Source organism: Mycteria americana, chromosome 17 (assembly GCF_035582795.1).
Source record: "Mycteria americana isolate JAX WOST 10 ecotype Jacksonville Zoo and Gardens chromosome 17, USCA_MyAme_1.0, whole genome shotgun sequence".
NCBI lineage: Eukaryota > Metazoa > Chordata > Aves > Ciconiiformes > Ciconiidae > Mycteria > Mycteria americana.
Window position 1 is genome coordinate 11,222,478 of NC_134381.1, and position 26,363 is coordinate 11,248,840.

General features: G+C 52.0%; 1 protein-coding gene across 3 annotated transcripts in view; it reads left to right on the forward strand.

Annotated features, from left to right (window-relative positions):
* The window catches only part of NACC2 (NACC family member 2), a 64,821-nt gene extending 38,930 nt beyond the window's left edge, over nt 1-25,891 (forward strand). For all 3 annotated transcript variants that reach the window (XM_075519289.1, XM_075519291.1, XM_075519290.1), the window contains exons 2-6: nt 3,534-4,460; nt 14,728-14,895; nt 17,736-17,841; nt 18,134-18,231; nt 20,817-25,891. In XM_075519289.1, coding sequence (XP_075375404.1) covers nt 3,596-4,460; nt 14,728-14,895; nt 17,736-17,841; nt 18,134-18,231; nt 20,817-21,316 — 1,737 coding nt within the window. In that variant the 5' untranslated portion in view covers nt 3,534-3,595 and the 3' untranslated portion in view covers nt 21,317-25,891. The remainder of the gene's footprint in view (nt 1-3,533; nt 4,461-14,727; nt 14,896-17,735; nt 17,842-18,133; nt 18,232-20,816) is intronic.
* Nucleotides 25,892-26,363: the final 472 nt, after the last annotated feature.

Below are 26,363 nucleotides of genomic sequence, written 5' to 3' on the forward strand. Positions count from 1 at the left end.
TATAGAGCAGATTCTAAGCAATATTAATAATTGATGTCTATTTTAAGTTGGTTTGTTCCGTGCTACCGAGCTGTCCTTGGCTGGTCCCACTCATCCTGCCCTGTTGGGTTTCTCCGAGGCAGGGGCTTGTGAGCGGGTGCAAGGAGGTCCCATCCAGTGCCTCCCTGGTCTCTCCTCCAGCTCTGAGGGAGCTCTTGCTGGAAGAAAAGAGGAGGAGATCCTTCTCCACCCGTGCTCTGCCATCTGCATGGACAAGGCTTCCTTCAGGTTCCTGAGTGGAGAAGTTATGTTTCTGTCAAGCGCATTTAATGTCAGTAATTTGCACAGATCCAGAGTGGATCTGCATTTGCCAGGGCAGACTCCTTTCCTTCTCCAACAGAGGTTGGTGGTGTCGTGGCTGGAAGAGGTCTTGGGCTCTTGGACTTGGCTGTTGCGGTGTCATCTCTGACCTCCTCGCAGGATGTCACCTTCGTCCCCTCTCGGTGCCTTAACCTCCTCAGCAACACCAGGCAGAGATCTCATTGACCCTGACACCCGGTTCGGATGAACCCGTTGAGCGCTCCCGACGGCGTGGAGGTCCTGGAGGTCCTCGGCTGGGAGCGTCGCGGCTCTGCCGAGCGCCGGGAGGCCGCAGGTTCTGTGGGATGCGGAGCAGACGTGTCGGTGCCCTTTGCTGGAAGCGCAGGGGAAGGCAGCCAGCCCCGGGCGCTCGGGAGCGGCGGCAGTTTGCTGCTGTGGAGTTGAACTTAATGCACCAAACATCTGTTTGGAGGGTGGAAGCGGAGGTAGCGCGCGATCGGCAGGGAGGGGTCGCGCCGGAGCATCACCGGCCCCGTCTGCGCTCCCTACGCTTATCCTCCTCTAAGGATGGCTTCACCTCTAATCTCTTAAATTTTAACTGTGTGTGACCATCCGAGCTGAGCCGTTGCAACAAATCCGAGAGCAACAGCAGAAACAAAAACGCTCTAGGCAAGAGAGAAGTAAGCAAAGTGAGGCCCCACCCTCTTTCCCAGAAAAAAGCACCAAACATGCTCAATAAATGCGAAGGTAATTTAAAATCTGAATCCAGGAGACAATGTGACTAGGATTTCATTACTTAAGCAAATGGATTTGCTTTTAGTGGATTCAGCCACAGACTGAAAGAAGCTTTCCCCAAGGGGTAAACATTTTTTCCTGCATTTGAAAGGCTTTCGGGGGGGGGGGGGGGGGGGGGGGAGGTGGTGGTGGGATCAGGACTGTGGCTGCCCACGGAGCACCTTTATTTGGGGCAGATTTGGGCATTCCCAACGTTCTCCTTTTGGGCTGGTGGTTTTGGGGAGCTCCTGGTGCGGGGCGGGGGGATGCTGGGGGGATGCTGGGGGGATGCTGGGGGATGCTGGGGGGATGCTGGGGGATGCTGGGGGGATGCTGGGGGATGCTCGCCGCCTCCGCCCCGCGCCTTCCTCCGGCCGCAGGAGTTAACCAGCAGCAGTGCCAGCTCTGCAGACTGTTTGGAATAGTTTAAATGCTTTGACACTCTGGATGTACTAGATGGCAGGGGAGGCAGTTTACAGCGTAATTCATATGCAAAACTGCACTATAAATTTAAAACCTGTCTCAGTTGCCGTGGCACCACTAAGCATTTCATCAGCATACAGTACAGTATTTCTGCCATCTTTGTTTGCATTGCAGTGACTCATCAAAAGTCTGTCTTGTACCAACACTGAGAGCATTCCTCTGGCACTGATATTTCTCTGTTTTTAAAGCTTCGGTTTGAAACTGGCATTTACTTCAGGTCCCTAATCAAAGGGCTCTATTCATTGCAGAGAGCAGCCTGAATGTTAATCTGCATCCGGCCTATTCATTTAGATGCTGTGCGCTGCCGGGGAGATTTGACTTGGTAAAAGCTTGAGCTACAGCAGATACAAACCCAGGGTTTGATACTATATATTTTTTTTTTTCTTTTTCCCTCCCCTGAGCGACCGTCGTCGCTGCGTATAGCGTGGCGGCCGGGGCGATACGGAGGGACGCAGAGCCCCTCCGGCGAGCGGCCGCGCTGGGGACGGCCACTGCTGAAGGTACGTTCGCTCCCAGCCAGGCGAGGGGACCGGGAACTTCCTCGCTCGGAAGAATTTTTTTTAACCATGCAGATACAATTAAATTGGCTCCGAGTGTGTTCCCTTTTCTTCCTGTTACCCCGTGGCCTTGCAGATAGGACTTTTTTTTTTTTTTTCCCAGCAGTGGGAACAGAGCAGCTCTTTGTGGGTTATTATTTTCTTTCCAGAGATTTTTTTTTTAATCTTTCTCAGATAAACTTTTTTTTTTTTTTTTTTTTTCTTTTCCCCTTTTTTTCCCTATATTGTTCTTATGAGCTTTCACTACTAGTTAACCGTAGTTTTTTTCTTCGGTAGTATTGAAGGCAAACAGGATTTTTAAATCTCCTGGACTCTTGCATGGAGCTCGCGGGGGGGACGGGGGGGTTTGGGCTCCGGCTCGTGTCGGTGAATCCGCAGTGATTTGCTTCGCTGGAGTTTCAGTGCACAGGCTGCACTAACGCTACCCGCTCCGCCGTTGCACGGGGTTTGTGCACGAGGTCCCTTCGAACGCAAGGCTTTATTTGGTCGGTGAGAGGAGGAATTATCCCCGCGGCCAAAAGGTACAGCTGGCCTTGAAGAGCGGCCGCGCTGGGATGCAAAGCCGGAGCCGTCGCCTCCAGCCCGTTCCGTGTGAGGTTGCTCGCAGGGTCCCCGGTGCCGCTCGGCCGGGGCCGGTACCCCCGGCCGGGGGGGCGAGGGGCTGGGGGGGCCGGGGGCTCTGGCCGCAGGAGGGGCTGGGCTGGGGCTCCCCCTGCCCCGCTTTGGATTTGGGGGAGGAAAATCAGAAGACAACTTGGTAGGCGGCTCGCTGCGGCACGTTGGTTTGTTTTATTGGGGCTCAAATATCTGGCTTAATTTGGAGATAAGCCTCGTTTTGTTGGAGGATAAATCTGTTGAGAAGGGGTTTAACTGTTGAAATGCTCCCTCTTTCTGGTGCAAATGGGAAGATTGCTTTTCAAAGTGCTTTTTCCTGGGAGCTGTCGCTCCGGCAGAATCCTGTATTTATTTCAGGCAGAATGGCACATTGTTTTATAAATATCTTTTCTGTAGTTTCAACATAGCTGCTGGTTGTTGTGTTTCTTATATAATGCTACCCGAGATCTGTCTGACTATCTTACGTTTGCTTTACTGTTCACTCCTCTCCCATTACCGTTCAGGTTTTCCTGCATAAAGTAAAACCCCCGGGGGAATAAATCAGTGGTGCTTATTTAAATGGACCACAACTCGAAGAAAATGCCTGCATTTTTGGAATATCCTTTGCCATCCACCAATAGCATTTCCAACGTTGTTTGAAAACATCGATAAGTAATTTTTGTGAGCGATTGGTTTTCCGCGTCGGCTCTCAGAGCTTAGCTTTGAGCCTTTGATGTCGGGTGAGGTGGGTTCCTCTGCTTCTGCCTGCTTTGGTGAACTGTCTAAAAACGCTGTGCCTCTCTCCCTGCCTTCTCCGTTTTTCAGATGTGCCCTACTTTGGATATTCCTGCATTGAATGTCTGAGGAGCTCCAGCCGATCCTGAGCCATGTCGCAGATGTTGCACATAGAGATTCCCAACTTTGGGAACACCGTTCTGGGCTGCCTGAACGAGCAGCGGCTGCTGGGGCTGTACTGCGATGTCTCCATCGTGGTGAAGGGCCAAGCCTTCAAGGCGCACCGGGCGGTCCTGGCCGCCAGCAGCCTCTACTTCCGAGACTTGTTCAGCGGGAACAGCAAAAACGCCTTTGAGCTGCCGGGTACCGTCCCCCCCGCTTGCTTCCAGCAGATCCTCTCCTTCTGCTACACCGGGAAGCTGACCATGGCGGCGAGCGAGCAGCTGGTGGTGATGTACACGGCGGGCTTCCTGCAGATCCAGCACATCGTGGAGAAAGGGACGGACTTGATGTTCAAGGTCAGCTCTCCCCACTGTGACTCTCAGACCACCATGATCGAAGACCCCAGCTCGGAGCCGCAGAGCCCCTGCAACCAGCTGCAGTCGGCCTCGGCGCCCTACGTCATGTCCCCCTCCATGCCCATCCCGCTCCTCACGCGCGTCAAACACGAGAACCTCGAGCTGCAGGCGGCCGCCCTGCCCGGCCTGCCCGGCAAGCGGCCCCTCGAGCCCGGCGCCCGGGAGGGGGCAGGTGGCGGTGGCCCCAACGCCGGTCCCCTGAAGCTCTCCCGCGTCTCCTACTATGGGATGCCCAACCTGGCCACCCTCATCCCCAACGTGCAGCAGGTCCAGTACTCGCAGGGGGAGCGGACGAGCCCCGGCGCCAGCAGCATTCCCACCACCGACAGCCCCACCTCCTACCACAACGAGGAGGACGAGGAGGACGACGAGGCGTACGACACCATGGTGGAGGAGCAGTACGGGCAGATGTACATCAAGTCCTCGGGAGGCTACTCTGGTAATGGACAGTCTTTCTCCTTGGGTTTTCTGCTGTCCTCCAGTGGTTGCTTGGTCCTTCTCCAGCCAGCACGGGTAGTTTTGGGCTTGTTCGTCAGGCTTTTGTCTTCAGGGGCTTCGTTTGTTTATTTAGGTAGCGTGGTGCACGTGGTGGGTTTGGTGCTGGTGTCCGGGTATGGCGTGGGCGGTCCCCCCCGTGCCATCGCTCATGGGCTGTGTCCCCAGCGGGGAGGCTCTTTAGATGAGAGAGGCTGCGTCATCTGCCACGCTTGGCTTAGCCCTTCGCTTTTTGGCTGAGGCTGCCGACAAGCCTGGTGGTTACGTGAGCCGTGCGGTGGTGACACCCATCCCATGGCGATGGCAGAGCTCACCTGCCGTCGGGTGAGTGCCAGAGGGGTGGCCATCCGCGGGAAGGGAAGCGTCGGCCCTTGCCAGCCCGGCGGAGTCTGGTCAGTCTGGGAGTTAGTCTTCAGCGAGGTGCAATGCACGTTCCCTCTGTCCTGCCCTTTTAGAACAAATTTTTTTTAAAAGTGATGAACATACGACATTTGGAGGAAGGGAGAAAAACACCAGAGAAATCATTTTCGTAGATGTTAATTAGGAATATCTGCAAAAAGAAGAAAAGAAGGACTTTTATGCCCACTGCCTGAAGCGACCGCCCTTTCCTTTGCCAGCCTTGCCCAGCACATCGCTGTCACAAAGGGAGAAGCAATTTGGGGGCCTCTTGATAATATTTTATTCTCTGTTAGGTGATTCCCTGGGCGTGCCTTAGACAGAGGAGGTGGCTTCACTTTGGAGGTGCTCGGCCGGGAGCTGCTGGCTCAGCCCCAGGGCGGGTTCGGGGGCACGAGGCCCCTTCCCTCTCGCTTCCCGTGCCCGAGAGGGCTTCCTCGGGCGTGCACCCCCTGCCCCTGGGCACCTTGCAGGGCTTGGACCCCGTTGAGGAGCAGGGGCAGGTTGGGGGTACGGAGCCGGGGGCTCAGGACCGGAGGGGGAGACGCCCGGCGGGGTTGCTGGCGTGCCCGCATCCCGCGCGGAGGCAGCTCGCGGCGTCCCGTGCAGATGAAGCTCGCGGCGTCCCGTGCGGAGGCTCGGCCTCGGCGCGGGAGCCTCCCCGTCGGAGCTGCAGGTGTCTGTGGTGGCAGCTTTGATCCGCGGGCGCTCCCCGGGGAGGGACATCTTCCCGCCGGCTCTGGCAGCGCGGAACATCCTCTCGCCCGGGGCCGCTTTCCCCGCTACGGTTCTGCGCTGAGATTGCTGGACTAATTTTGCAAATATTTAACTCTCGTTTGTTGGAGAGCTGGCACGCTTTCCTCAAAGCCGTTTGATTTTATTCTTAGGCAAGGGAGAAGATTTGACAAATACAGCCTCTTCTGTTACCTAAAGCCGGGCTTTCCCTAGTACTGAGAACTGGCTCACCCCCATCCCGTCCCAAAGAGCAGCAGCCCAGCGTCCCCTTGGCACATTCCCTGCCAGGTAGCAAGCAGATAAGCAACATTTTCTGAGCGTTTTTACCCAGCCATATGCGAAAGGGGGAAAGCATACTGGTAGCAATGTTAACTATTTTAATATTAGAAAAAAACGCTGAGAAAAGTGGACAAGCCAGTTGTAGAAAATGAGCCTCAAAAGCCTGTCTGCTCTCTGCTGCGCTTCAAGTCCCAGCACCGGGCGGGCGAGGAGGAGTGGGATCAGGGGATGGGGACGAGGTCGGGGTCCCCTCTGCAGCCGCCCACCCAGCAGGCGTGGGGCCCCATGCCCTGGCTGCTGTGGAGTCAGACCGAAGAGAAATCAGGCTGTTTTCCCGCATACTGGTTTTGTTTTTATTTTGCTTTGTGCTTCCCGCTGTAGAGCGTGCGGTGAGTAATGTGGGTTTGCCTGCAGCGCCTGGGTTCGCAGCATTATTCCTCAGAGCAATGGGATTATACCCTTGGAGACGGTGTTTTCCTTCGCTGTCACAGGGCCAGTTCATGCAGCAACGGAACAAAATAAATTCAGAAGGCGAGGGCAGGACCAGCCCCGGGACGGTGCAGGCAGCAGCAATTAGGCTGTACCTAATTCTTGCGGTGCAGGAGTCATCCCAGTTGGAAAAGTAAAAATACGAGCAGCTTTTTTGGGCGTCGCTGGAGATGCTGCAGCCGTCCAGCCCTCGTGTCGGAGCCGGGCATCTCGCAGCAAAGTTTTCCTACTTGATTTCTGTAGGGGGAAGACTTGGACTGTGTCGTGATGCCCAGGCAGGGGCCGTGCAGGGAGGAGGCAGGTTGGGAGCACGGTGCTGCCCAGCCCCGCTGCAGGCTCTAATATACCACATTTCTGCTAAAATATCTCTTCTGCACCAGCACATTTTAAGGGAGTTTCCTGTTTTAACTAAGCCAGCTATAGTATCAGGCTTCCTGGAAAAGAGGGCACACAAAAAAGGGATTAAAAAAAATAAACCCTAAGATATTCCATTATGGTTTGGACTTGTACAGCTAACTGTGTTTTAATTACTCGGGATAAACTGTACCCTCAAAAGGTGCAGAATAATAAAACCATAAGATGGAAGAGAGAAAGCCAGCTAATCCTGCTCCTGGCATGGAGATCCCGACAGCCTTACAAAGGCCTGGGGGAGGGGGGAGCCCTTTAAAATACTGATTGCCAAGGTTTCCAAGAGCCCCGTTAGCAAAAACAAAAACAAAGCCAAAGAAGAGCACAGCAGATGAAGCCCTGAATTTCAGAGAGGTGGGGGTTTTTTTTCCTCCTTTTTCTCCGCTTTTTCATTCCCCGGCTGAAGCGCTGGCTGTGCTAACGCCGGCGAGGGGGTGGTGGGACGCTGGTGGCTCATGTTCTTCGCTTGCCTTGAGCATCGCCCACCGTCCCCGAGCCCGGGGGATCACAAAGCCTCTTCTTGCCCTGAAGCTGGGGTATTTCTTTATTTTTGTTCACCCCTTTTTATAGTCGGAACCACACCGAATCTCCGAAGCCGAGATCAGAGAGGCAAGGAGCACATCATCGCCTTGGCCAAGGGTGTGACGGTGGTAGAGGGAGCGAGGAGGAGGGCTTGTTAAGTGATGTGCCTCTGGCAGCGGTGGCACTGGTGTGACGGACCAGGGAAAGCGTTGGACCTCCAAAAGGAGCAGCAGATAAAAGAAAAGCTAAGCCCAGTCTTAAGCACGGGCCGATGGGGGGGTTAGGTTTAGGTGCCGGTAGACAGGGTGGCACCTTGCAGAGGGATGTAGGAAAAGGTGCCTCAGCTCCCACCGGCTTCTGGCCACATTCGGTGGCCGTGGTGTCACCGCCGCCGGCCCCACGCCTGCCTGCTGCTGTGGCAGGCTGGGAGCATCGTGGTAAAATGGCTCCTTATTCTGTAGCTAGGTCTGGTTGTGGAGAACGTGCGGGCCTTGAGGACACGAGTGAGACTCAGTGAGGTTTCTAGCGTCTGATCTGAGGAATGCACAACTCCAGAAAACATTAAACAAAAGGAAAGTATTTTTATCCTTGTTAATTACAGCGTCGTGGGCCTGATCTGAAGTGGGTTTCAGCAGGACTTGCAGGTGCTCGGCGTTTCTCCGCACTGAACCGCGTTCTTGTCAGTCAGCTTGCTGCTGAGCAGATGCAGTTAATTTAATTTTGACAGGCGCAAGCGAAGTTGCGCGAGGGTCCGTCCTCCTCCCCTGCTCCTGCTGCGCCGGTTTGCAGGGGAGAGGAGAAATCTTTATGCAGCAAATGGCTGGAATGTAAAGGCTGGACTTGAAAGTTATGAAATCCTGAGCTGACAAGAGCACACTTCATTAAAAATTCATCTAAAATAGCCATTATAGAATAGTTGTGGTAATTAGCTGAGAGAATAGTTTTCTCTCCTGGTCTCTGATTCCTGACAGTAAGGAAAGAGGGCAAGAAACAACCCAGAATCCGTAATGAGCGGCTCCGGCGCAGCCCATGCAGCATCCCGAACCAAGCCTGGGAACGGCACGCTGCAACGGCGTAAATCACGGCTCGCGACACCAGATAATTGCAGCCGTAATAAAGGAGCTGGTTCTAACTGCGGGGACGGTGACCTGATCCTGCGAGGACCGGGGCCGTGCAGCGGCCGGTCTGACGCCGTGCCGTGCGCGGGGGGATGCTCGCGAGCAAAGAGCTCGTGGATTTTTTAGGAAATAAAGTGGTGAAAAGAGGATGCCCTGTTTATTTGCCGGAGCGCTTTTTCTTTGGCTTTTTGTTGAGGGTCTTTGAATGGCTGCAAACAGCCCCACTGCTGAAAGTGCTGCTGTGTGCCGACGGGAGCCGGCCAGCGCCGGCATCGCCCGTCCCGGCACGGGGACCGGTGGTGCCGAGCAGCCGGAGGAAGGCAGAGCCCCGCGCCGGGGGCACGCAGCCTCTGGCCTTTTTTGGCGTTAAACTTCCAGTCCCGGTTTCCTCACCGTAAAACACAGATGTTTAATTTTAGGCTGGCAGATGTTTCACTCCTGGCTGAGATCTGAAGCGAAGGCAAGATAGGGGTATTTATAAACCAGTAATATTTTTCCTATACTAATTCCAGATTATCTCCCTGTATAAATAGGTCACAAATCAAATATCTACATTCCAGTACATTGTTATAAATGTGCTATTTGTAAAAAGTAAACTATCCCGGTTGGGACTATATCATATATCCGTCCCGCGGTGCGTGCGCGTGTCCTCTGTGGCACAGGTTTACATACGCAGGCGGAGGCTGGCGATGCTGGGGATGCTATTTTTGGGGTAGTCCCACCGCCAGTGGAAAATAGGCTAATGGGATAAAACTGTTTGTAAAATGTTGCTGTTTGAAAAGAAAATTCTTGCCATGTAGAGAACAGGGAGAATGATGCACGTGTTTGCGTACGTGGAGACTGGCGGTGGAGCAGGTGGAGATGGTTTTGTAGCTGTTGCAGTGGACCAGGGCTCGTGGCTTTCCGTGTTGGGGCTCTGTAGACGTTAACTTTGGGTGAGGGTCCGTCACTCTGATCTTTCTGTATCTCAGAAGATACAGAAGAGCCAGCAGTGTGCCCAGGTGGCCAAGAAAGCCAATGGCATCCTGGCTTGTATCAGAAATAGCGTGGCCAGCAGGACTAGGGCAGCGATCGTCCCCTGTACTCGGCACTGGTGAGGCCGCACCTCGAATGCTGTGTTCAGTTTTGGGCCCTCCACTACAAGAGAGACATTGAGGGGCTGGAGCGTGTCCAGAGAAGGGCAACGGAGCTGGGGAAGGGTCTGGAGCACAAGGCTGATGGGGAGCGGCTGAGGGACCTGGGGTTGTTCAGCCTGGAGAAAAGGAGGCTGAGGGGAGACCTCATCGCTCTCTACAGCTGCCTGAAAGGAGGGGGTAGAGAGGTGGGGTCGGTCTCTTCTCCCAGGTAACAAGTGATAGGAGAAGAAGAAATGGCCTCAAGTTGCACCAGGGGAGGTTTAGACTGGATATTAGGAAATTTTACTTCACCGAAAGGGTTGTCCAGCACTGGAACAGGCTGCCCAGGGCAGGGGTTGAGTCCCCATCCCTGGAGGTATCTAAAAGCCGTTTGGCTGAGGTGCTTAGGGACATGGTGTAGTGGTGGGCTTGGCAGTGTTAGGTTTACGGTTGGACTCGATGATCTTAAAGGTCTTTTCCAACCTATACGATTCTGTGATTCTGTGAAAAACCCATTCCTAAAACTAAGAAATAGTTATTTTTTACCCACAGGAGTACGTTGAAGTTTATATCTAGTAAATGGTCAAGAGGAGAACCCAGACTGGTGGGAGTTGGGGGTTCATGAATAATTTGGAAGGCCTGGTGTCCGGATTGTTAGGAACTAAGTAAATAAGTGCATAGTGGCACCAGGTGTGTGCCCAGCAATTCCCAGCACCGCCAGACCCCGGGCACTTGCCCGAGCAGCTTGTTGCCCATCACCGATGAGGGTCAAGAGGAGCTGTGTAGGCTCAGCATCTCTGGCCCCAGGCACCTCGGGCAAGACGTGCAACCATCCTGGCGTCACCAAAATCATCATGGGCTCAGCAAGAGGGTGGTGTAATGGACCTCTAAGCCAGACGGTACGTTTTAGGGACAAGGCGGACACGTGCCCCTAGCATCCCGCAAAGCCTGGAGCCGTGGAGCACCAATAATTCCCGTGACTCCAGCTTTCCTCCGAGCGTGGACCGGTGAGTTGGTTTGAGGTTGCTTCTTTAGCCAGAAAACCCGGGATATCTCCCATTCTGGACTTGTTGCCACCTGCAGCATCCATATAAGTTTGAGATGAAAGCATATATCTGAATAAATAAAATATACCAGTGTTTGGCTGGCAGCTCTCATTGCTTCCTCTGTAATGATTTCCTGCCCCTCTCTGCTAGCTGGTAGGCTCCTTTCTCGGTCCAGAACAAAACTGTATTAAACAATACTCCACATTGTTTGCCTTTTCATTCAAAGGGAAGGAGCCGCTGCCCTCCGAAGATACAAATTAATTAGAAGTAAATACTATCCTGTTCTTCAGAGCATAAAGGCCAAACAGACTGGCTTTCTTTGCAAACATGGGACCAAAGTGGCTCTTGTATCCTGCTTCTTTACATAACCGATTGCTATCTGCTGAATTGAGGTGGCACTGAAAGGCCTAAATCTTCGGTCGTTTTTGTTTAGTGTCGTTGAATTTGTGCAAGCGCTTTAATGGTAACAAAGTCCAAAAATGATTCATGCCCATGTTTAGTAAGAGTTTTATAGACAGTGAGCCAGCAGGACAGATGTAACCAAAATAGAATAGTAGATTGAGTTACGCTTGGTCTTTTTAGCCCAAATTTTAGGGGTTTTTATGAAGTATTTGATTTCACAGGAAGAAATGTAAACTTCTCGAAGGGTCCATGTGTAGGAAATGAAATGTCTTCAGAAGCAAAGCATTTCTTCAAGGCAGGATTGTCACTGACCCCTTGGCACAGGTCTCAGCGTGGCAGCGGTTTTTTCCTGAAAAGCTGCTTTTCTTTCAGGAAACAGGTTTGGGACCAAAACCTTCGAAATTTCTCCAGGAAGGTAGCGTGAACATAGTTCTTGTGCTGATCTTTCTCTTGCCTGCCTCATTATTGCTACCTTAGGATCTATTTGGCCCAAAATTTGTTTTTTATTGAGCGTTTGCCTCTGGAAGGTGGTAGAGCAGGTAGGTTTGTCCTTGTCCGCTGTAGCTGTTCGCCGGTTGGGTGTTGTAGGTGTTTCATTTCTTCAATGACAGCAGTCTTGATGAAGAAGCGGGCGGGAGGAGGGCATGGCTGATGGCCGTTCCAGGCTGAATTCTCTTCTGTTCCTATTGCAGCAAGATGGGTCACAAGCAGCGAGGACCTTCTCCCTGCCGCTCCTGCTCCGAACTCTGTCTCGTTCAGGGTATTGATTGCAACTACTTTCCCTGGAGACCTGCAGCCTTTATACCGCTCAAAAAATAACTGGAAGCCTCTAAGAAACTTCCTGAGAATCCGTACCAGTCTGCCCAGCTTCCCTTCAGCAGCTTAACAGCTGCTGGTTTGTAGGTGGTGATGAACATCGTGGGTGCTTTTGACCTGAGTCATTAGTTAAAAGTAAAAATAAAAAATGAAAAATGCAGTTTTACACAACCTGGGCAGAGGGTTGTGCTGCTTGTGAGGGGTCACGATGGTTTTCCGGCTCCTGTTGGGCAGCTGAAGCGGTGGCTCCGTGCAGAGCCCGGCGCTGGGCAGCGCTCGCCCTGACGAGCTGCCTGCAATTAGCAGGAGCCCCGGGCACGGGCACGGCCTCATCCTCACCTGCCCTGTCGCCTGACGGCTCAGGGACGTGCATTTAGCACAAAAAGCTCTTGACAAATTCTGTTTTAGCCCTAGTAGCATTGTGCACCTGTGTTTTGTTGCCACTGGAGGGAGAGGAGGGGAGGGAATGGGAGGGGAGGAGAGGAGAGGAGAGGAGAGGAGAGGAGAGGAGAGGAGAGGAGAGGAGAGGAGAGGAGAGGAGAGGAGAGGAGAGGAGAGGAGAGGAGAGGAGAGGAGAGGAGAGGAGAGGAGAGGAGAGGAGAGGAGAGGAGGAGAGGGGAGAAGAGAAGAGAAGAGAAGAGAAGAGAAGAGAAGAGAAGAGAAGAGAAGAGAAGAGAAGAGAAGAGAAGAGAAGAGAAGAGAAGAGAAGAGAAGAGAAGAGAAGAGAAGAGAAGAGAAGAGAAGAGAAGAGAAGAGAAGATCCCATCCCATCCCAGTCTGGTTTCTGGGATTTATCAGCAGAACAATAGGGCATATGTGGCCTATATATAATTTTCCCTTTTAGTTCAGCCTGTGTGTAACCCGCGGAGGGCTCTGGTGGGAGCTGATGGTGGTGTCCTCCGTACCTGCGCCTTCCGCTCCCCTCGAGATTTGCATTTATTTTGCAAATATATATATAGCCTGCCTTGGAGGCTATATATATAGCCTGCCTATAGCCTATAGCCTGCCTTGGAGAGCATGCCTCGCCGGAGCCAAAAAGCCTGTGAAGGACAGCAGAGCGAGCCCTCCCTGGGTGTTGGTTCTCCCATACCTAGTGCCCATCTGCTTTGGATTTGTTTAAGCTGGAAAAAATACTAGTATTTAATTGGATATACTCTGCTGATCACTGTTTGAAAGCATCAGAAATATAGCAGGTCTCTTCCTCATGTGAGCAGAAGATGACTCCCATCTCCAAGGAGCGGGTGCCCGGATGCTTGCGAGTGCTATTAAACAGGGAAGGACTGCGCTTGAAATTCCGTGAGAATTCTGTATGTCAATGCGCATCAGCACCGCAAGGCCCTGCCGCTTTGCGTAGAGAATTGGGCCGTGATGGCAAGAGAAGTTAGTTTTAAAACATCATGTGAAGCGTTCTGCTGCTGTTGGTCCTTAATCACTGGAGGAAACGCTGCTCTGCCGCGGTGCAGCTCCACGAGCACGGGGCGTCCTCCTGGTATTCCAACTTTTTAGGGAAGGAGGGAGCATCCAGCCCCGTGCCTGCGATAGGGTGCCACGGCAGCGGCGCGGGGCATGTCCTAGTTAGAACACTGCTCCCATTGTACGGGAGCCATCACCCTTTGGTTACTGCAGCAACAAGTCTGCAAAACTTGCTGTTTTATCTAGGGAGTGGAAAAAACGTTCCCCAGAACGCCGAAATAATTGCAGAAAAAGACACCTCTTGAGTAGGAGACATTTTGAGTTCAGAAATGCTAATTGCTGAGGCTTTTTCTTCTCTCTGTATTCACAGATATTGAAGCACAGAGCTGGGTTTGATTTTAGGTGAGGCACTTGCCGCGTTATCAAACCTTTTTGGGGAAAAAAGACGGATCACTGTAGGGCTGGGCTGCCCTTCAGAACTGTAGCTGCTCCCACCACGTCCCAGTGCAGCTGGAGTTGACGTGCACCCGCGTCAGCCCGCTTCTGCTGTCAAAAATTGTAATTTTAAGCCAGCCTGCGGACTTGCACTGGCAATGTGCTTTAGAAAGCGAATCCTCCGTACGCCCACAAGACCCAGACTTCCGCGGTGCTGGTAGGGCAGCTCGGCAGTTTCAGCTTTTCGCTGTTAATGGTTGCTAATGGGCAGCGGTGGGCTCCGGGGACGGTACGTCGGGGCAAGTCGCAGCTGCGTCCTGGCAAAACCCAGTAGTTCGGTTTTGAAGCCACAGCTTAATAACATTTTTTCGCTTGTTGGTTGGGCTCTCTCTTGTTATTGAGAGGAAACGTTAGCCTGCGAAAGGCAGAATAAGAGAAGGTGCTTCGGGGGGTGAATTGGAGCTTGCAGGAGGTGGCTGGTGGGTGCCGTCCTGGGGGGAGGCTACAGTGACCTTTCTCAGTGCAGTGGGTATCTGCAGAGTCTGACTTTTAACTTCAGCAGGAAAAAAACCATCGAGAGGAGTAGTTATGGTACTGATGCAGGTATTTATCAAACTCGGGCAATTATTGCCTGTTTTAGAAACCCCTGGTGAAGTAACCTGTGGGTCTTCTGGGAGTGTTTGGGGAAGCCGGCTCCGTGTGCTGCACTTCCAGAACGATGCCGGCTGTGCAGAGTTGCCCATTTTCATAAATGATTAACTTAGGAAAAGTTAAAGTGTAATTGGATTCCAAGAATCCCTCTCGTAGAACCCGAACGTGCATACGAGACTGCTGCGGTGGGTGGTGGGGGAGACCAGGGCATCTTTCCGCGCTGTCAGGTGGCGTCTGCCCTGCGGTCGATAGCCCTGGCGAATGGTCCTGTTTCTGGAGGGAGGACTATTTCCAAGAGCTACCTGAAAAAGTCAAAATCTGACCTTCTGTTAATGTTGTGCCTGCATAATACACTGTTCTAATGGGTTTCCCTTTTAATTTTTAAGTTGCTCAAGAGAAGCCAGAGCAGATCCCACTGGAGAACCGCTCCTGTGTCCTCATACGACGGGATCTAGTTGCTCTCCCAGCCAGTCTTATCAGTCAAATTGGATACCGTTGTCACCCAAAACTCTACTCAGAGGGAGATCCTGGAGAAAAACTTGAGCTCGTTGCAGGTAATAAGGGGGTAACTTTTCTTTGCTTGAGAATGCCTGGAGGTCACTGATGTTTTCCTTCTTGAAACGTGTTCTTCATCTTGCTTGCACCGTTGCTGGAATCATGCGTCGTATGTGCCCTTGCTGTGTCTTTCTGGATTATTCATCACCAATCATCTTCTAAAAAGTTCTGTTTCCTTTAATTTGCTGATAGAAAAATGTGTCAGTAACAGGATTTATTCAATTGAATTAATTTAGCATTTTAATTGAATTCTCCAGCTTGTGTTCTTCCTGATTGGTGTGGGCTGCATCGCAATTGTGTTTTGATTTAGATGCACAGATCTTAAAAAAAAAAAAAAAAACCAAACCAAAAAACCTGTTGCATTATAAGATTTACAAAGCGATGGAGATAAAATTTGTGTCAGTGAACAAGCTTTGAAAAACCTGTAAAAGTTTTTTAAAAATTGGGGATGTTATTAAACAGTCAAACGCTGCAGTGGGAAGGAAGAGAAGGAATTGGGTTTGGTCCTTTCTTCTATCTTCATTTTCATTTTGGGGGGAATTTACAATATTGGGAGAATTCACTACTTCTCTATAAAGGATTTATGGCCAACTTGAGGTGGAAGATGGTGCTGTTTAGCTTTTAATGATACTGGTGTTGTAGAGCTGGGTAAAGAGAGAAATCCGGTAGCCGTGAAACGGTGGCCCCAGCTCGGGTACCCCGAGCACTGCACAGAAGATGGATGTTTGACTGTGGTGTCCAGATCAAATCCCAGTTTAAAGAATTATATTCTGCTTTTTTAAGTTCCCCCCAGCTTCCCTTTGCTGCAGTAGTCCTCTCGGCGTATAGCCCACGCTGTTGGGAAGTTTTTTCCCTTGGGCGTAGCTGTGTTTAGGTGAAGCGATCTTTGCACGACAGCCCGTACCTGCTGCCCAGGCGGGGAGGTTTCGTTAATACCTGTAAAGCCCTTGGTACAAAAAGGACACGTGGCAGCGCAATCGATCCAAATCAGTTGCCTTTTCTTTCTGGTCATTTCTCTCTTGGTGAGTAGCGTGATTTTATTTTCAGTCTGTAGAAGAAATCTGGATTTCAGGGGATGCCCAGAAAGGTTTCCATCAGATCGAGGACGGGTCTTTGATGGAAAGCAGGAGTAAAACACACACGCTGTAACACAGCGTACAACCACAAGTATTTATTTTGTATCTGGAATATTCATTTTGTACCCATTTACATTTTATGTGAGACTTCTTAAAACCATCAAGTGGTGCAGGTTATTTTCACAGTGAGAGCTGCAAATTGGCTCAAGGCAGCTCTGCTTGATTTACATTTTTCAATCTGGAAAAAAAGTAGATTAATATCTCTAACTGATAGTGGCTGCCTCGGTTATTTTTTATTTATTAAAGTGAAGTTACCCTCGGTAGCATCTGGCATTCCCTCTGATGGCTTATCTCTTAAATACCGCTGCTGAAGAAAGCTAATTCCCGTCTCAAACCTGGTGAGACCTGGGGGGGCTTGACCCCGGAGCACGCAGCAAAAGTTTTCCTCGACTCTCCATTCGGCGTATTCTCCTTTCGCCTCCGATTTTTCATGCCGTAATTGATTCTGCAAACTTCAGCAGCTCTCTCCGAGAGGGTCTTCACCAAGCCTTGCAGTCATCATAGTACATCGGATGGACAGATACTGTGCACGGAGCGTGGCGAGAAGCAGCATGGCTCCGAGAGCCGGAGCGATGCTCGCTTTTCCTGGGGCAGGACCGGTGGCCCGGGCTGCCCGCAGCGGCGGGGAAGGTGCAGGCAGCTGCCGTCCCCGGGCAGAGGATCGGGCTCGGGGGGTGCTGGGTGCCTGCCCCGGCGCAGCCCGCCAGCGTGGGCTGCTCTGCGGCCCTGTCTTCATCCGGAAGATCAGGGACGGTCATCTGTAGGCTTTCCTGGAAATCCAGGAGGTAATTTTATTTCTCCGGTAGCTGGTTTTATATCTTGAGAACAGAGCATGTTGTGGATCCAGATACCACCCATTATTTAATCGTAATTAAAAGCAAATACCAAAACCCCCTTGTATAACAGTACGCTTGAAAAACGGCGTAACCTCCCCCTGCAAGCCGATGCTGAGGCAGGAGCGGTTCGGTCTGCGTGAGCTATGTGCCAAGTAAAAGCGTTTGATAAGAAACCTGCTGTAAAGCACTGCCAAACCCCTGGACGCGTGAAGCCGCTTTGGCAGGGGCTCCTTTTTCTTCTGGAGAACATCCTTAAAGGCAGGGTATTTCAAAGTCAGCAGTTCCTGTGCGTTAGAAGGAAAATTCCCTGCTCACCAGAAGTACCAAGGGGTGATGGGCTGGGGTTTTTGGAAACGGTTAGATCTGTAGTGTAAGCGAGTACCTTTTCTCTGCTAGACAGTTTTTTTTCCTTTCTTTCTGGTTATGCGTTCTGCGATCTTTCACTTGAGAAAAGAAAAGGCCAAATGGATTGGGGTTTTCTTCCTTCCGAAAGAATAAATAATCTGATCTGTACATATAAAATCACAGTATAAAGCCTTGCACTGTGTGTACTTGCAAGAAAAAAAGAGTCCTTTCATTTGATTTCCATAGACTTCCCTTCTGTACAGATAAAATTAGGAATTATTATTACCTGGGACTTGCCAAGACCCCAAGGGACTGCGATAACAGGCCCTGCTGGGGCTTTTCCAAAAATCCTGCCATCCTTGTTGGGCTTTCGTAGCAGCACGTGAAGAACGCGCTCCCTCCCACGTCACGCCGTCGTCGGGACCGACCAGCGCAGGAGGAGCAGTTTGGTGGTGGCTCGGAGGCGGTGCTGTCAGCGAGGCAAGGGTTTAATTCTGAATTCTCCCTCTCCTACCCCTCCAGGCTCAGGTGTTTACATCACCCGGGGGCAGCTGATGAATTGCCACTTATGTGCCGGTGTCAAACACAAGGTCCTTCTGAGACGTCTTCTGGCCACCTTCTTTGATCGGTACGTGCTCTTTGTGCTCTCCCAAGGGATTCAGTTTATTTTCTGGTGTTTTAACCGCGTTAATAGGTAATGTGGCGTGAGTGCTTCAGCCTCTGTGTACGCTGCGCTGATTTCTGTGCTTTTCCTCAACGATGCTTGAACCCGAGCACCCGGTTTTCCGATTCCTCGTCTTAAAATCACGTAACGTGGTGACCCCTCCGTAAGAACCTATCGGGGGGAGGACGGTGTCCCCTTGCGACGCGCTGTCCCCTGGAGTCCCCGGTGTAAGGGTCCCTCTTTGCCTTTCTTGCAGGAACACGCTTGCCAACAGCTGCGGAACTGGAATCCGGTCCTCCACGAGCGATCCCAGCAGGAAGCCCCTGGACAGCAGGGTTCTTAATGCAGTCAAATGTAAGGAGAGAGATTTACTGCTGCTCTGTTGGAACAGCATGCCGAGAGCAAAGCCGAAACCTGAGCAGGGAAGGCCGTCTCTGTTGAGTAATATGGGAGCTACATACGGTGAAATTAGGTTATAGGAAAATTAATTCATTTTTTATTTTGCATAATTTGGGGGGGGTGAAGTGAGGGTTTTTTTTAATTTGCTTGGCAGTATCTTACTATAAAACATTATTGCTGCTTGACTATTTTGCTATATTTTAAAGCACTAATTTCACAGTTAATTATTTTATTGATAGGTGCTCTTTCCTAAGAAGGAAATCAAAATTATGTTTTTGGCAACATTCAGAGCTTGATACCGCTGAAACAGGCCTTCTCCGTGTGCTGGCTTTTATGCCCTAGGGCTCTGCCGTGCATTCGGATACATCTGAGTGCAGGGCTCTGCCAAAGCCCCTGGTTTACCGCAGCGGAGCGTACAGCTCCGGTCCATCTCCCCGAGACGCCCTCCGCGCATCTCTCGGAGGTGCCGGCCCCGCCGTGCCCGGGCCGTGGCGGTGCCCGAGGGCAGCCGTGCTTTGCGGTGCCCTGGGCTTTTGGGGCTGTTGGTCTTCAGCAGTAAATGTGTCCCCAGGAAGCGGGGGACCCACCGGCTGCTTGAGCCCTGGTAGCGTGGGAGATCTGCTCTCCATCTCGCTAGCAGCCTTTCTGTTCGGTTTGCAGGCTAGTTCCTTGAATAGATTCTTGTAAACTTTTTTTTTTTTTTAAATACATAAAAGGGGAGCCCTGCTGCAAATAATTGCCTTCGTAAAAGATTGCATAAAGCAACAGGAGCTTTTGTTTTTGACATGTGAACTCCACACAAAGTTCTGCATCGTGCCGCGCGGCTCGGCTGGTCGGTCGGTCTGTCTGTCTGTCTGTAGAGCCGCTGAGCTCTGTCTCAGAGCTGGGGGTACAAAAGGTTCAGCTCATTAACACCCCTTCTGCTGTCCGGCAGGTAAGATCCCCTGTGTTTGCATGGTTACACAGCGCCCTAACTTTAGCCAGGGCTGGGATGCGCAGGGCTCCCTGACGGGTGGCCCTTCCCTGTGTGCCCAACGTCTGGTGTTTATGTAAGAAATCGGAGAGGTTTGTTACTTCCATCAAGGTAGTTTAATTACTTAGGGCAGGCACCAGAAGCAAATGGTTAAATATTTGGCTCTTGCAGTCACCCTTGAATACAAGGAGCATGCTGCGGGGCAAAAGGTGCCTGCTGGTGAGTGAGGACCTGGGTGGTGTAGGACACCCTGATGGGTTAGTGCAGCGGAGTCCGTTTTCCGTGGCCTTGATATACAGCGGAAAGCAATGTGTTCTCTCTCCCTCGCTGGATTCTGGATAGTAAATCTTTATGTAAATATTATTGCGCTGGAAAATGAAACTCTAAGCGATTTTTTTTTTTTTTTTTTTTTTTAATTTTTTATTTTTAAGATTTGGAAGATAAATCTTTCCTCTCCCTAACTGTTGCTGTGCTGCTGAACTCCAGGGGCCTTCCAGCCACCCTCTGAGATCTGTAGCATGTGGAGAAAAGGGATGAGATGGCAGATGTTCAATACATACAAAATCACTAGACTGTGCTGTTGGTGCTTGCCCATAGCTTGTGCGTGGTGCTCTCCTGAGGCAGCAGCTTCACCCCGGAGAGCCCCGGGTCGGGACCTTCCAGCTTTGGTCCTTGCTGAGGCTTGCAAAGAGTTTTAGAGGTCGGAAAGGCGTCATTGTCCAGTGCCCGTGCCTACGACACTCTGTCACGTGTCAGGGCATAAGACGACACCTTACAGCCTGAATTTTACAGAGAAATAGCCCGTGCACAAGCTTTAGTTGATAATTATTCACCATGGCAGCGTGACGATGTTGCTCCGTAACATCGGGTGCTTGGCCCCCACGGAGGAGCAGGGCTGCAGCCGAGGTATGGCTGGGCTTCTGCAGGGTACGCGCCAGCGGACGTGCTCCTGGTGGGATACTGGAGCGGCCGCGCTGGCCGGGCCGGCGGTCCACGCAGCGCTGGTCGGCCCTGCGGCGGCCGGCGTGAGGCGTGGGGCGGGCAGAGGACGGTCCTTCAGGCCGTGCCGCTTGGTCGAGAGCGGCTCTGAGATTTTCCTGCCCCGCAGCCATGCCTGCACCCCCGTGGTTTTAAGAGCCATTAACGGATCTACTGTTGAGGAGTTCGTGTTCACCTTTTCTGTGTCCATCTCTGCTTTTGGCCGTCCCGGCGTGCTGCGGCTGTGGTGCCGCGCTCCGGCTGGAGGCTGGGTCCTGCAGGCAGGAGCCTGGTGCCTCTGGGGCTCGCTGGGTCCCCGGGGAGTGCGTGGTCCTTCGCCAGCCCCTTTCCCCGTGCCACCTGGGATTTTTGTGCCTTCTGGCTTTCTCTCTTCTGGGTTGCGTCCGTCTCGAGCGGAGGAGTCTGTAAGTCTCTCCTTGCAAGAGCTCTGGCCCAGGGGTGAACCTCCGCTCCGTGGCGTCTGCCCACGCTACGCCTTGCGGCAGGTCTCTAGGACGGGGCGGAGGCCGTGATCGCCTTTGTGTTGCTTTCTCTGAATCCTCAGCTATATGTATCCCTGTCTTTGCAGTGTATTGTCAGAATTTTGCCCCGAGCTTTAAGGAAAGCGAGATGAATGTTATAGCCGCCGATATGTGCACCAACGCCCGCCGGGTCCGCAAGCGCTGGCTGCCGAAGATTAAGTCCATGCTGCCGGAAGGGATGGAGATGTACCGCACGGTCATGGGCTCCACCACAAACAGTGTCCCCCTGGATCCTGAATTCCAGCCCAACACTGCTCAGGTCTTTGAGCAGCGAATCTATGCAGAAAGGAGGAGCGATTCAGGAACTATAGTAGCCTTGAGAACTAACACAGTGAACGTAGAGCTAAGCAATGGATCCAACCAGTCCTTCGAACAGAGCGAGGATGCCGAAGGGGCTGGCTCTGTGATACAGGAGGCAGCTGCCACAGATGCTATGGCATCGGATACCCAAAGCACTCCGCAACCTTTTGAACAAGGTTCGGGCTCCTCCAGCCGGCCCGAAACTCCCGTGAGAAGACAAGATGGTACTTACGGAGGGACTTTATAAAGAGAGCAAACGTTTCGTGACCTATAAGGGATCTGTAATACTAAAGCTGCTTGCATGCATTACTAATACAAAACAAAAAAATGTGATCAAGCCACTTACCTACTGAACTGCTACTGTTGCCTGAAAAAAATGTGATTTTTATTCTGCTTGTATTTAAAATTTATGAAGGAAATAATCGCATTCGTTATACTGTAAATGACTAGGTCTGTGGCGACCTACTTAAAAAAAAAATATTGGGCTCCTTTTTTGATATTCCTGAGGTTAGTCTATAAGATTGTAGCTTTTTTCTTTTTTTTTTTTCCTTTTTTTTTTTAATTTTAAGAAGGGGAGGAGAAAAGCTAGCCACCCCCCCCAACCACCACCCCTCCCCGTCATCACCACCCCATCCATTACTCAGCTCAGAAGTAAAGCCATCGTTAACCTTGTCCTCTAAAGAAAGTTTTACCGTCACTTAACAGGAAAGCAAGGTGTGTTAGGGTACAAGTGCTGTGACTGGCGATGTTTGTCTCTAGCAGAAGGGCTCTAGCCAAGTGGGACAGGGTGGGGGAAATCGTTAAAGGCTTCTGGTGTCGGAGGGAGCCCCTTGCCGTGGGTGCTGCAGGCAGGGTGCTGCAGGCAGGGTGCTGCAGGCAGGGTGCCACGGTGCCCAGCCGCTGCCGGAGGCTGGCGGGGGCTCGGTGCCGTCGTCTCGGGGAGTTTTATCCGGTTCCGCAGAGCAGGGATGGTTCCGCAGGAGTTCAGGCTTGCACGTGTCGGGAGGACCGCGTGGGATGCAGGTGGAGACCCTGGCCGGCGTAGTGGTTGTTGTCGGTTTTTTTCCCAATACGGCTGGGTTTTGGGTTTGGTTTCTCTCTCCCTCCCTCCCAGCGACTCCCTTCCGTTTGCTTCTCCTTGCTTGCACCTTCACGTCACCCGTTTCTTGGGCGAACAGGCTCGCGTCACCCCACTGCACCCCATCGCCGCAGGGCAACGGGGCATGCAGGCAGGCAGACCAAGTCCAGGGGCCACCTCCTGGGGGGGGGAGTAGCCCCCCTCAGCTGCCTGCGAGGGGCTTTGGAGAGGAATCTGAGCACGGAAAGCACGTTGTTCTTGCTCTGGAGGGCACAGAGCCGGGAGCTCTTGGCATCGGCTCCCGGCAGCATCCGCACCGGAGGCAGAGCGTGGTGCAGCCGCCGGCGTGCCGGGCTCGCCCGCTGCCCCCTCCCCTCTGCCCCGGGCCAGGCCAGCAGCAGCCTGCTCTCGCTTTTTAATAATTTGAAGGGTATTGGATGCAAAAAGGGTTTGTTTTTGTTTTTTTTTTTTTAAATAGCTTTGTGCCCTTCTGTGGAGCGGTTTTAGGGAGGAGGAAGCGTTTCGCCTCTTGCTCCTCTGGAGGATGAGCCCTTCTGGGGAAGAAGCCCAATGTTGAGTTATTTGTCATTGTTTTTCTGTTGAAAGCTGATGTCCCCGGGCTGTGTTGGCTCTGGTGCCCCTGGAGCCCGGCCGGGCAGCGGGTACCAGCTCACCGCCCGCTCGCTGCCTCCTGCCTGCGCCTGGGCCGGGCAGGGGGTGCCGGGTGCCCGCAGGGGTGCCGAGGCCGGGGCGCCTCCGAGGGATGGGAGCAGCGACGTGAAAGCCAAGTGTGGCTTTTTTTTCTTTTCTTCTTTAATTATTATTTTTACTGTGACTAAACGGCCTGCTTTAATGACATTTACAGCTTGTTCTTTAACAAGTTTGGGACTATGAACAAGCGCAAGGTGCACCAAGAGTCACTTTGGAAGGCTACTGTGGCTGTGCTCTTCTTTTCTTAACTGCTTTGGTTCCCGAATCCAGACAGTGCTTTGCTCAGGGTTTTCTTCCTTCTTTGTATTTCCATTGGGAAAGGGGGAGGGGGGAGAGGATAACCCAACTTTTGGCCGTTTGTTTTGTTTTCTTCGATACTTGAAGCAGTTTTTTGCATCCTAATAACAAAGCTGCCCGGCGCTTAGCCTGTTCCACTGCTCCTTGCCCTGAGAAAAAAAAGAAATCGATGACGGGGTGGTTTCTGCCTCACGTCTCGCACAGCTCTCGGGTTTTGGCACGGCTTGGCTCGGGCGGACCGTGATGGCCTGGACCGGGTGCCCTGCCGCCGGCGGTGCCGGGGGGCCGGCGCAGGTGGTGGCACGCCGAGCCGGTGTAAAGGCGCGCGATGCTTCAGGGGAGCGGGGACGAGCACGGCCGGGGGCTCTATTTGCACTTTACCCACGTCGGCAAACAAAACTCATGCTCTTGCCGCAGCCCGGAGCTGGCGCGGCTCGTCCGCCGCCCGGCAGCGCCGTGGGAGGAGGCCAAACCTGAGCAGGGGGACCAGAGAGCCGAGCTGGGGTGGGCTTCTTCCCCAGCCCCCCCGAGGAGATGGAGCCGTTCGGTTCCTTGGCCCCGGGGGTGTCCCCGGCCCCCCGGGAGCAGCTCCTGGGGTCCAGCTCTGGGGCAGCTCGGCCGGGCTGGCGGGGCTGGGGGGGGGGTCAGGTTTGGCTGAGGACCCCCCTGATCCCCCATCGCCTCCCCAGAAGTTTGGGTTTGCCAAAAGTTTGAGGCAAGCTGGGAGTGGATCCGGGCGTCGGAGATCAAAAGGCGTCCCTTCCGTGTGTGTCTGTGTGCGTATATATACACGTATATATATATAAAAAAGATATTGCAGAGGATTCCTTCTCCTTTTTGGCACTTGCTGGGGTGTGGTGAGCAGGCCGAGCCCTCCGGCCGGGGTTCGCAGCTGGCTGTAGGTATTAATTCTGGACCAAACCCGCGCCCAGACAGACGGCCCCGGCCGGCGGGGCCACCCCGGGGGGGCAGCAGCAGAAGTACTTGAATGGCTTAGGACAGAGAGTCTGAAGAGAGTCAAGTTGCACAGTGAAAATATATATTTTTATACCTAGCACAACTTCCTGTATATTTTGGGGGTTTTCTTTCTTTTTTTTTTTTTCCTTTTCTTTCTTTTTTTTTTTTTTTTTTTTTGATTTGGGTTTGTTTATTTTATTAATTATTATTATTAGGAAGGCAAATTTCTACAATGTGAAGGGCGTTGGGTTTTTTCCTTATCTGGTAGATGAGGGCAAGCATTTTGCACTAATGTTTCCTGTGTGTGGAGGATTAATGATATGTTTGAAAATGTTATATGGTAATGATTGTATTCTTCCGAAAAAAAAAAAATACAAAAAAAAAAGTAACCCCTTTAAAATACTGAATGTAAGGTGAGAACAGAGCAGTCCATCGATTGTATGCGGCTTTCCTGAGTGCCTTAGAATTTTTTGATCATTTTTTCCAAGGAAAACAGATTAAGAAGATCAGATCATAACCGACTCCTTCCTCCTCTTTGTTTACGACACTATTTTAAATTATAGAATTTGGGGCTGCTTTATAATGTGAATAGGAAACTGCATTCATCTAGGTCTGATAGTGTAAAATCAAAGCATCAGTATTTATGGTATGTCTGCACCTTTATTCTTATGCTTGACTATTAGCAATATTACATGTATATTATATATCTAAAGTTATACCAAGCACCTTTAAAGCAAACGGAGTGTAAGCATACAAGTTACCTGCAGCTGCCATATAGTGTAGAAGCCAGCCCCTCTCCTCGTTAGCGCCAATTAACACCACCACCTGCGGGCTGCCGCTTTGCCGAAGGGCTGCATGGCCTTCTGCCCCACCGTGGTCCCGCGTCTCGCTGTCCTCCAGGTCCAGCCTTGGCCGAGGGTCGGGGCGAGCCCCCCGGTGTCCCACAAGCCGGCGACGTTCCCGCACCGGTTTGGTCGCGGTGACGCCGGCGCAGGCAGGGGCTGCTCGGGGAGGAGGGATGGTGCCGGCATTGCCGTGTCGCCGGCAGAAGATGGGGAGCGGGTCCTTCTTGTCACCTTGATGGTTTAATTCTTCTAACTGTGGTTTCACCCTAGAAATTGCCCCGGGGGGGTGAGGGGCTGGTGGCGGGGAGCCCAGCCGTGGGTGGCACGCGCCGGGGCTCCGCTCCTCCGGCCGGGCGAGGGGTTCAACCCGACCCGGCCCCCCAAAACTGGAATTGCCCACGGCTTAACCGGCGTGGGAGGGAGCGGAGCATCCTAGCCCTGGTGTTACGCAGGGGGCTGCCGCCTCCCCTCAGCCCTTTGCCACCGGGGTTTCGCTCAGATCGCTTGTTTTTCGGGAAGTAGCTCGCTGCGAGCGGAGAAGGGCCAGCGGGAAACCGGGACGAGCCCCGGCCGCCTCCCCGGCAGTAAATCCCCACCGCCAGCACGTTGCCATCCGCAGCCACCTTGGGCTTCACCTGCTGTTCAGAGCGTTCCTGCCGTCTGAATCGGTCGTGCTGTCAGCAAGCGCGCCCCGAGCGCGCGGGGCGGGAGGGAGGCGAGCGGGGAGCTCCCCAGCCCCGCGAGCCCCGGGGGGCTGAGGTCTAACGCACTCACATTGGAAACCCCTCAACTCCTCCAATGAGTTTCTTCCACTGTTAAGCGTTTTGCACACAAAATTGTGATTTTTATGTCAAGGTAAAAGCCAAAACTTGCAATACTATTTTTAGCAGACAAAAAAAAAAAAAAAAAAAAAAAAAAAAAAAGAAAGAAAGAATGACTAAATAAATAAATAAAAAACAACTGAGTATAAATGTATAAATATTTTTGACTTGAATATTTGGATGGCACTTGACTCAAATAGAACATTAATCCTTTGGACAGAATGTTTGGGAAAAAAGGACTTAAAGTACAAGGTTGTTTTTAAACCGTCTTCATAGGGTATTAAGTAGTACTGTAATTCATGACTGTTAAAAATACTTTCTGTGCTGTAAGGAAATCTCACAGTACCACTGAATTATGTTCCTCAACTGTCTCAGCCACGAACGATGCTAGCTTCTTTTTTTTTTCTTTTTTTTTTTATCGTGCATTATTCACTAGTATTTATGTGCTCTTACTCTGTGTAGTTAAGACTGTTATTTTGTAGCCATGGCTGACACGATATATCAGTAACTAAAAAAAAAAAGAGAGAAAAGATTAAGACCCCCGAGTTGGAACTGTGCTCATAGCTGTTTTCATATGATGAAAAA